The following is an 11198-nucleotide window of genomic DNA, read 5'->3' on the forward strand; positions in this document are numbered from 1 at the left end:
GGCCCTGCCTGCCTCCGCGGGATTTGCGCCCGCCACGCACACACGCACACGCACGCACACGCACGCACCACAGATAAATTCACCACATGAGCTGGGGCTGCGCATCAAATATTGTCTGCGAATGCCGCGCCGCTCACTCTGTCTTAGCAACTAAACTACGAGGCTTTGACATCTCTGTGGTACATAACCGTATGTATTTAAGTACTAGTAAGTACTTCTTAACAACAGTAGTTAAATGTGTTATGTTTCGGCGTTTCAAGTAGGTCAGTGTTGACATCGTTATTTCAGTTATGGCTTCTCTATTTGGGGAGCTAGTAAGTTTGTTATTTGATTGGTTGTTACGATTGTTTGGTGACGGATATAAGTATGTACATATAACAACGGGTGGGTATATTACGTATGTGAGGCCAAACAGACGGGCATCTGACTTTGCGAACTAAACCCAAATCGGTTGATTAGTCCATCAATTGGTGATGGAATGGAAATCGCGATTCGCAAATAGAAAGAGGTCACTGCGATTGACGCAAACATAAGATTGATTTGCGGTTACCTTTCGATTTCACAACACGGCCAAAGTGAAGTATTTCTCGATGCGTATTGTTTTACAGCATGTAGTAGGTACAAGAACAAGTACATACTGAGGTACCTCTCACACCTAATGAGTACATTGTCGTGTGAGTGTCCTCACGCAACAAGGAATCTGTTTACCGATTATTATAAGAATGAATGTCTGAAGTGAAGGTTTTGACATACCTATGTTAAAATAATTTACTACTGCTTCGTTTTATAATAGGTCTGTTAATGTTGAAATAATATAAGCAATTTCCAAACTATAGCAACGAAGATATACAAAGAATATCTATCTTTATAATATATAATTGGCACGATATTAACTGCTTAAAGGGGTGCTTTCCAATATTATATAACGTATTTACAGTAACTATGTGCTTAGCCATTAACAGATAAGATTATTGTTTAGCGACTGTATCAGTATAGAATCCACGAAATATTGAATTACGTTAGATATCTTATTTGCCAGGCTTTGCTCAATATACTTACTTTTAGAACGAAAAAAAATATCTAAACCCACATTTTTTTGTTTGATTGAAGCGGCAATAAGGGATAAATGGAAAATCCACGGAGTCTACAGTTTGTATTTTTCACCAAGAAGCTGAATACAAAATTTATAAAAAATACTTAAAGTATCATATCAAGAAACGTTATTTACGTACCTACCTACTTTCTAAGTTACTTTTTTTTAAGGATACTTTTTAATTTTTATCATTGGGTTATTTTTATAGCATCTATGTTGAATACTATAATTTTAAATGGAATATTTATAGGTAAGTCCTTGAACGAATTAGCTTATCTCACTAACTACATAAATATTAATTATTATGTGAGTAGTAGCTTGTTAAAATCGGCTATAAAATAATGTATTTTATCATAATCACACAAGGGACCTTTCATACCATTTGCTGCAAATTACCTATATGAGTGGTTAAGTATGTACCTTATAATATTTAGTATAATAATAAATAACTCTAGATTCATTGTTATATCGGTGTTGTGTATTTATATTCATATTACCTACATCAAATTTTAGGACGATTTTTAAACACAAGAATAAAATACTATTGAATGAACTTCAGCTTCAGATTGACACCCCTTTTCGGCTTACAACCATTTTTCATTAAGCTTGTATTCATAGGTATGTATATCATCCTAATGACTTCTCTGTAGGTGCCTACTAATTGGCTAAAAAATATGAAAATAACTATATGATATGATATGACAAAAAAAAATATTCAAGGGGTAGTAGTAGTAATAACCAACTGACATTTGTACATACAAAAATTTCCATTAATTTTCTTCGTATTTACATATTTACATACAGAAAAAATACACCTTCTACATTCCAAAGCAAGTAGTATTACTTTGTGAGATAAATAATACTAACCTAAGTTAATCGGCAAACTAAAGGCACACACGTCCGACAAACTTATTTGCTAACAGCTAATGCGGATTGCTTATGCAAATTCTAATCTTTACTTTATATGTTATGCGTGAATTGCATAAGCCACTTAAAAATTACGGTACGGTTAAGCAAATCTATGCCTTTGCTAACATTTTCAAATTATGAAGGTGAGTGCATATTAAGTTTATGACAAAAAAAAATTAAGTAAATGTCATAACTTTTACATTAAATGTGGATCCCAAGTCTTACCCAAATTTCAATTTCTAAAAGGGTGAACAGCCCTAAAACCTAAAATGTTTCCCTAATCCTTTAATAATATCATCAAGTTTCTAAAGGTACCCACCTACTATAATTTTCCTTATGTGCATAGCTATGTATAATGTACTTACTTTAACCTTTCTAACTACTCCTACTCCTGTAACCCGTTGATGCAAATGAATAAGTGGAAAAGTATCCTCCTGAAGAGTTTACAATTTTTCCTGATTTTTTCAGATGTTAATAAAATATAACCGATATTTTATACCTACGAGTAAATATTTAATCAATTAACTCACTTCATTATTACATAAGGAAGTTTATAAAGGGTGGACTGGTGGATGCTAAAACATTTTCTACCAGTCAACCCATGCGACAAAAAAATTACTTATGTATTTTCCACGGGTTCCGCTCATCTCGCATAATCTTTATTGACCAAAACTCATTTCGCATAACTCGTATGGTCTAAACTTTTGTGGCCGAACCATCACTTTGCCTAGACTTATATGGCATAAGGCTCGTTTCGTCTAAAACTCTTTAGGCACAATCTTTAAACACCTAAGTTTCGTTTGCTCAAATTTATGTTCGTCTATACCTATGTATAATCTTGTTTCTCGTAATGTTATCTTAATAAATAATACATTAAGTATGTAGTAAATGTACAAATTGTGGTATTTTTCTCCTACATCCCGAAAAACACGATATTGTATGATCAAAAAATCGAAAGTTAACGACCAATATAATTATTACAAACCCCATGAGATCGAAACCTAAAAATAGGTGCGACGACGAGCAAAGCGAGGAGGAGCGTGTTAGGTGCACATGTTCATCAAAACCAAAGCGGAGCGCAGCGAAGCGGAGCGGAGCGTTTTCCAAACAGCGGAAACAATACAAGGCAACAATTTTCTGCTATGTAGGGAGACGCTCCGTCAAAGTTAAAGCCAAACGAATATTATTACTTTGTATAAACCTAATAAACCTATGCCATAGCATTATTAGGCTATTCAAGATTTGGCCATACCATTATTAGGCTAAACAATGTTATGCGAAATAACTTTTTACTAAACGAGATTTATGCCATACGATTTTCGGCGTAACGAGACTTTGACCAAACGTTACTATGCAATACGAGATTATGCCAATAAATCTTATGCCAAAAAAGGTAGAACCATTTTCCACCGTAAGCAGTGAAGTTAACACTCATGTAAAAATGCATTAAAGTTCCATTCAGGGTCTATGTATGGTCGAGAAAATTCCTCCAGAAGCGAGTTGAAACAATGCGACGCGCACACGCATGTCTCCGGGCGGCGCGCACAATGCGCAATCGCGCACGGACTAGCGGCTGAAACAACCATCCACACACAATGCAAGACACTATCTATCCAAACAACTTATAAAAAATCCAAGTAGCGGCTAACTTACAAAAGTTTGCATTCTGAAAGTGACAGAGCGCATTCTATCTATTCACGAGCGATTAGTTCGAGGTGCATTAAACATCTAGTGCAACAATGAATTATTACACGACAACAAAACGTTTCCCGTTGACCGTATGTTTTCAATACGCTCAATGACTTTCAATGTCTTCGACACCAACTTTTACGACGGCCATATATCCACCAGAACTAGCATCAACATTGAAAGGAATCCATCATTCATCAATTAGTCACAGAGCCAAAATATTTGTTGACAAAGCCTGCGTAATTGCAGGGCTACAATCGAGACACTCGCTACGAAGCTACCGTAACGCCCGCAATTTGTGTCCATTGTTCGAGCCGAGCCTGGCCGCGAGGAGGGCTGTCACAACAGAGGCGCATGGCCAGGACGGGACTCACCTGCGTCATCAGCCGGTCAGCGCCGGTGCCCTCGTCGTCCTTAAAGTCTATATCCGGGTTGTAGTTGGGCACTAAGTCTTTGAACCGTTCGTCGTCCCGGGTGATGCGGCCCTCGGGCGGCCCGCTGGAGGACTGCGAGTTCTCGCCGTGGTTGGGCACGTGTTGGCCGAAGACCAGCGGCATGAGGCGGCGCGGCCCCCGGCGGCCGGTGAAGCCGCGGCCCGGTCCGCACGCCGCCGCCGCGCCCGCCCACACTAGTATCAGCCAGGCGGCCCTCATCTCTCGGTCATCACTTCACCCGCGCTGCGAGGCACGTCCGTTGCGCGCCGCGGTTACAACGACACTGGCCATCCCCTGCGGCCGGCACCACCCGCGCCACCGCGCTTCAGGATCCTTCAGCGGCCGCTCCCCGCCCCCCGCGCGCCCGCACCATTGTTATGAATGAAGCGATTAGGTACTCATTTAGTTGGTTTGTAGGGCGCGCGTAAATAGGTACGATTACCCATTACAACAATAGGCTGAATTCGTTCGCAATAGGAACTAATAAAGATATCATTGGATCCGGGAAATTTCCTAATTTAGGTGTATTATTATGATAAGATATATTGACGATTATTTATAGATATTGCATAGATGTATTTTTTGACTCATAGGGTTTTACGTTGTTTTCAGCTAGATTTGGAATAGATTTAGGTTATCTACCTTTTGGTACCTTGGGGATACTTAACTCCTTTTTTATTTGTCTACTTACGTATTTTTTTACTTTTCGATATTTCTGTGATGTTATACCTGGATGTAGTTATAGTACCTATACATATTTGCAGTCCGTGGAGGTTACGGTTGGTAAACAAAACAGTTACTGAGCTGAACTGAAAAATAATGCGAGTTTAATTCCAAACTTTACCTATTCACTGAAACTTTCCTAATAACATCTCTTAACTTATATTCATTGTTACAAAATTTGGTCTAACTATAGGGACTTTCTTGCTTCTTTACTTATATTTATCCAAACAAATATGTACTTACTTGCATAAAAATAATAAAATATTATGTCGAGGAAATTGTAAAAAATATATAAGTACGTACTTATGTTTTAAGAGATTTACATAAATATATCTATATTATGATTAGAAAAAACGCGTTCACTAACAGATACGTAACTTTAATTTTAATATAATATAGCTAACAAATTACGTACTTATACTTATCTACATCTAGGTTTCAGGTAGGTAGCTTCAGTATAAATGTGTCATAGCGGCGCCAATATCTACAATAGTCTACATATAGCCGAGGTAGAACTTAGTAATCTTCGTATTGTAGATATACATGGCTATTTTATTTGGTTTTTACCTACTGGAGATGGAAGGCAGTTGAGGAGCTAGTTAGGAACCGTATAATATAGGTACAGGGAAAACACCGTGCTAACTAAAAGCGGGTAATTTAGTGGGTACAAATAGTAAACTTAAGGAATGAAAATTTTCTATTTCGTTGATTCGTATTCGTGCTTATTCATTTATTTTCGGTTCTATTGATAATAATTTCTTTACAGTTAACGTCCAATTGAGAGGCAACCTTGGTAGGTACTTAATACCTACCTACACGTAGTTATACTCTTCAGCTCATTTTAATTCACAAGAAATTTTTATATTAAAAGACAAAGAATCACCGCAGAATGATGTCATTATTGCGATTTATGATGAGTGGCCCTTTGTGTTTCTATATAGCACATTGAGTGAGAATGGTAGACTCGTGGATTCTACGTGTCTGTGGTCTAGCAGTAACAATCCGCCGCATTTTGGAATAATGCGAGGAAAATATTGTAATACTTATCACGTTGCAGCGATGCTATGCTAAAGATTTCCATTTCATCGAATTTCAGGTTGCGGGTAGTATAAAAAACATCTAGGTACCAAAGTATCAAAGTTTCAATATTATGTTAAGATATCGGCTATCCGAGTCTTTAATAGTATGTACCTAAGTACCTATCTAAATTTATATTTTTTCATTTGTGATGAGGTGATGACTGTGTATAAAACCAAAATTTCAAAAAATATTAAATACTAGCTGTTCCCGCGCGCTTCGCTTCGCCTTAAAAAGTTTTCCCGTGGGAATTCCGGGATAAAAAGTAGCCTATGTTTTCTTCCCAGTGTTCTTTCCTTTCCCAGGGTCTAGACCGTATGTATACCAAATTTCATTCAAATCCGTTCAGTAGTTTTGGCGTGAAAGAGTAACAGACAGACAGACAGACAGACAGACAGACACAGTTACTTTCGCATTTATAATATTAGTATTAGTATAGTAAGGATGGTATTAAAATTAGCAGGAGCACGTGAAGACTGAATCCAAACGATTCGCTTTCCGACTAATCTCTAAAGAATCCTAGTGAAAATTACGTAATCTAAGCACAGGACATCTGATCTCGGTTGTAAGCGCGCCCCCATATTATTTCACTAACATAAAATCAGCGGAAAGCTAGTGATGCAAGAAACCGAAGATATTATTGCATTGTATGGGTGTTAACAAACATATCTTGGTACTGTTGGTGAGTATTGATGAGTCAGATCACCTCAGCTGAATCAGATCCTGAACTATAATTACACCTTGTACACAATTGCTTCCGTCACACATGTACGATGGTTTTCAACAATGCGTTATTGTAAGATAATCTATTTTCAGCAAATTCACAGAACTATGAATAAACCATTGCCATCATCAATACCCACTCAAATTTGCTCATACTACATAGGTAGGTAGTGTAGGTCCTTATCCTAATCCTAACTATAATATTATAAATGCGAAAGTAACTGTGTCTGTCTGTCTGTCTGTCTGTCTGTTACTCTTTCACGCCAAAACTACAGAACGGATATGAATGAAATTTGGTATACATATGGTATAGACCCTGGGAAAGAACATAGGCTACTTTTTATCCCGGAATTCCCACGGGAAAACTTTTTAAGGCGAAGCGAAGCTCGCGGGAACAGCTATATACTATCATACATACTTACTAACTTTTCTTGTACGCATTCCATTGCCTTTGGTTTTCCACCGGGAATTTCGGGATAATAAGAAGTCTAAGTATGGTACTCCAGGGTGCTTAGGCGCTACATATGCCATATTTTCCTGAAAAAGTAGAGAACATCCATCCATGTTTGTAATATTAGTAATAAAAGTATGTATGTTCTTATGTAAGTTACTATGGCATATTTATTGGACTAAATTACCATGAGTATATTTTATACAAAGAGATCGTGAACATTTCCCTCTCTAGCCTTGGCTCTGAAATATGACGACATCCTACTTGACAAAGAAAGCATATTTGCCATCTCCTAAAAATATCTAATATAAGTATTTGCATGAAATAATTTCTTTGTTGGCTTTGTCCAATCATTTTTGGCATAATATGCCATGGTATGATACCTATTATCATGGGAACATCTTAAATTAGTTTATTAAGTAGTTCCTCTTATCTTGTAACGCATATCTAGACAGAAATACGCGATGTAGGTAGGTACGGTGGCCTGCGCCTAAAAGTATACAGGCGGAGTTTTTAAAATCGATCCCTGATGATGAAGGGACCAGCTACATCTGTTATAAATCCGGGGACGTTTTGTGTGTGATGTGTGTAGCAGTGGTGTTTATGTGGATGGGCTTGAGCACCATGTGAGCTTAAGATCGCTATTTTAAAAACTCTGCCTGTATACTTTTAGGCGCAGGCCACCGTACATATGTATTTGAATTTGTTGAATAAGTTAATACTTAGGTAAATTTTACATAACCAAACAACCAAAATACCTACCTTCCATAATTGTTATAGAAACCTTCCCCATATTTCCCACTACTTGACCGAAGATTCTGTAAGTTGATCTCGTGTTTCTTACTAAAATATTGTTGGATAATCTGTTTTAAAACCCAAAAAAGCACCGTACGAATTACAAAAAAAAAGTAGATAACTCGCTCGGTGCGAAACCTAAACTGCATTTAACACGTCAACATCCGCAAGATCCCAACAAAGAATAGAGATGCGAAACACGACGTGACTTTCCTTATCTGTTCCTGCTTTAACTTCACACTGCTGATAACATTTCCTTTCATGAAACCCGGCTTGAAAACCCCTTCTACTGCCCTAAAACCACCCTTAAATTTAGGACCTTAAGGGTACATTTTGCAATGATGAATTGTTCGGTTTGCCCCATATCCGGTTAGCAAGTAGTTAAATGTAACGTAACAAAGAATAGAGTAATATTTATTATTGGTTTATTGCTGGTTATATTATGGCGCCAAGTCTGTTGACACAGTACGTCAGTCACTAGTTTCATTCATGGTTTCCCGCAGCCATTTTAGTTTTATAGAGAGGTCCTCCAGTATTCTCTGTATTTTTCCACCTGTTTCTCTCAAAGGATGATAAAGAAAGTATCCACCAATCCTAATTTTCTCTGTTACTCAAACAGGTACTCAAGTAGTTATATGAAGAAATATACACTGAAAATACCAGTGACACATTGAAAAAACCTTCTCTGAAAGGTACCTACCTTATAAATACTTTCGTAGAAAGCTATCGGGAAAGGTGCTATAACTGTCAGTAAGTAACGCCTATCTTATGAGTTTAACTGTATAGTCCTCTCCCTATTGTGACAAACTAGAATCCAGCCCAGTGTTTGTCACCGACAACCTACAGAATTGCCTGAATATTTTATTAATAACTTGTAGAGAAATTAAACTATCAACCTTAATTTTATCATGAACCGGAACCTCAGTCATGCAAAGTATTGATAATTTTATTACTTATATCTAATATACTGTACAAAGTAGGTACGTATCCTAATTCAAAATAAAATAAGAAACTAAAACCGAAATTGAAACCTCTTTTATGAGCGGTTCATTCATAACTTCAGGGATTTACGCAAAATGGCAGGTCCTAAGTATTACCCACCTCAATAATTGACGGTAAAGATTTGAGTGTAGGTACACAATAAGCCGGCAAGTTTCATGTTGACTCAGGCGAGAAGAGAATTTGTGTATAAATATCTACACGTTACTTAAGTTTTTGTGTACAGGAAGATGTGTTGGTACCTAGAATATCTGCATTTGTTGCTGATGAGTCATACGAATTTGTTGAAGGGTTTTTAAAGATATCATCATCATCACCAGAAACCAAACACAAGCGCTCCAAATGTATGTCCTGGTCCCTGACATATGGTGACTTGACAACCTGAAAATAATTAGGTACCTACTATGTCTCGGCCGGGGATTGAACTCAAGACCTTAGGAACGAGAACAAGAGTGTTAGCAACCGCGTCGCCATCCGGTCCTTGTTATGTAGGTGCTAGGCTGATCGACATCCAGCTTTTTCGTCAAATGTACATTAAAACTATCTTTATCGGCTAATCCTAATTATCTAGATACAAAGGCATTTATATTCCTATATGAAATAGCAGAAACGTATAACTAATTATTAGGACAAACGTTTTTCATAATATCCTGAAACTTGACATCCTTAGCTAACAATACCTACCCACACAGGTACCTACCCATCATCCTTTAACAACCGTTTACCAAAACGAATGCCGACTACCACTAAATGTTTCCCTCCTTCCCTCCGAAAATCGTAGACAAAACAGCGGCGATGACATCTGTAAACAGGAGGCGGCGATGGCGGCGGCGGCGGCGGCCTGCATGGACCGACAGGCTGATGGTTGGACAAACAGTTTAAAACACTCGGAGCGGGCGTGTTGGCCCAGCACTCGGGCCACCATTAGCTGTCGCCGACACCACCGATCGCGGTAGGCCGGGGGAAGGATGCAGTGGAATAGGACTTCAGAGCATTCGAAACAAGAATCCTTTTGACAGTAGGCCCCTACCAAAAGTTGAAGTAGAATCTGTAGGAGTTGTAAAACACTATAACACTTATTACCTAAACTATATACCTATTTACTAGTCAATCGAAACCAATAAGAAGATTCTTAGGTAGAAGGGGCATCCTTTTATACCATGTAAAATCGTGGCTATGGGTTTTATGGTAACGAACTCTCGGACTATCGGTACCGCGTCGGGTTTTGTCAAAAATCCCAATTAATATTTGTGTTTCACTGGCCGGAGGTGGCCGGCGACACTTCCATGGGTTTACTTTAGAGGCGAGATGCAGGTAATCGGACAATGTGTGAATATGAATATTAGTTTTTAACATAATATTATGTGCTGTACCTATTTTATTTCATACCGATGTCGTTATTTTTTGTTTGAATAAGTTTTACAAAATACCTATAACGCTCTTAAACATATGACCTACATACCTACAGCATACTCATCTTATATTTGTTGTTTATACAATCATTTCTGCACTACTTTCTTCAGATAATATGAGAAAAGGAGCTGATCCTAAAATAGGTCCTTGAGGAGCACCTACTTCATTAAAGCAGTATTCCGATACAATCGCAACCATTTTACTAGAGTAAATACCTTACCTACAAGGGAACAGGCTACTTCATCAGCAAGTTTTATTTTCCGCTCTTCTCAAAACTAATTATTAATCTTGCTTTTTCAGAACTTTATTGTGTATGGCCAAATGGCTATAGGCAATAAGTATTTTGCGCTCAACATGTAAGTACGTGTATCGGAGTAGAACAAAAGGGAGGTGCTTTACCGCGACCATTAATAGTTTTACAGCTTTCCGTTGTCAGGTTATTGTAACTATTATCTATGTGAATAGTTGATCCTTTGTTATTTGCTAAAAAGATAACAAAAGGGTGTGAGTGTGACTCAACTGTGGGAACTTCAGCAGCCATCGGGCGAGGAGATTACGTAGATAGATATACCTACATTGTAAGATATAGGTAGGTACCTACTTATTCAATTTTCAGACACCTACACCTGCATGGCCTCAAGGTAACAAAACATGACTGTTAACTTATAGAAACGATTAAAATCAGTCAGAAAATATCAGTTGTCAGTTTATCAGTAGGGAAAATTAAAGAAAAGTAAGTAACACTGTTAAGTAAGAAATCTATTGGAGTAATCAAGGAAGTAGATCTACTTCCATGGCAGTAATCTAAATTATTACGACAGTACCTTTCTTAAATATGTAGTTAGTAGTTAGGTATCAAAAATATCAGAAACATATTTCTTTTGTTTTTCAT

At 37.6% G+C, this 11198-nt stretch overlaps 1 protein-coding gene across 1 annotated transcript in view; it reads right to left on the reverse strand.

Moving 5' to 3' along the window:
* Positions 1-4540, reverse strand: part of LOC105392709 (desert hedgehog protein) — a 36937-nt gene extending 32397 nt beyond the window's left edge. Inside the window, exon 1 of the mRNA XM_011564414.3 lies at positions 4066-4540. Within this exon, the coding sequence (XP_011562716.2) occupies positions 4066-4344 (279 nt within the window). The 5' untranslated portion in view covers positions 4345-4540. The remainder of the gene's footprint in view (positions 1-4065) is intronic.
* Between the last annotated feature and the right edge of the window lie 6658 nt (positions 4541-11198).

This window comes from Plutella xylostella, chromosome 9, assembly GCF_932276165.1.
Source record: "Plutella xylostella chromosome 9, ilPluXylo3.1, whole genome shotgun sequence".
NCBI classification, from domain to species: domain Eukaryota; kingdom Metazoa; phylum Arthropoda; class Insecta; order Lepidoptera; family Plutellidae; genus Plutella; species Plutella xylostella.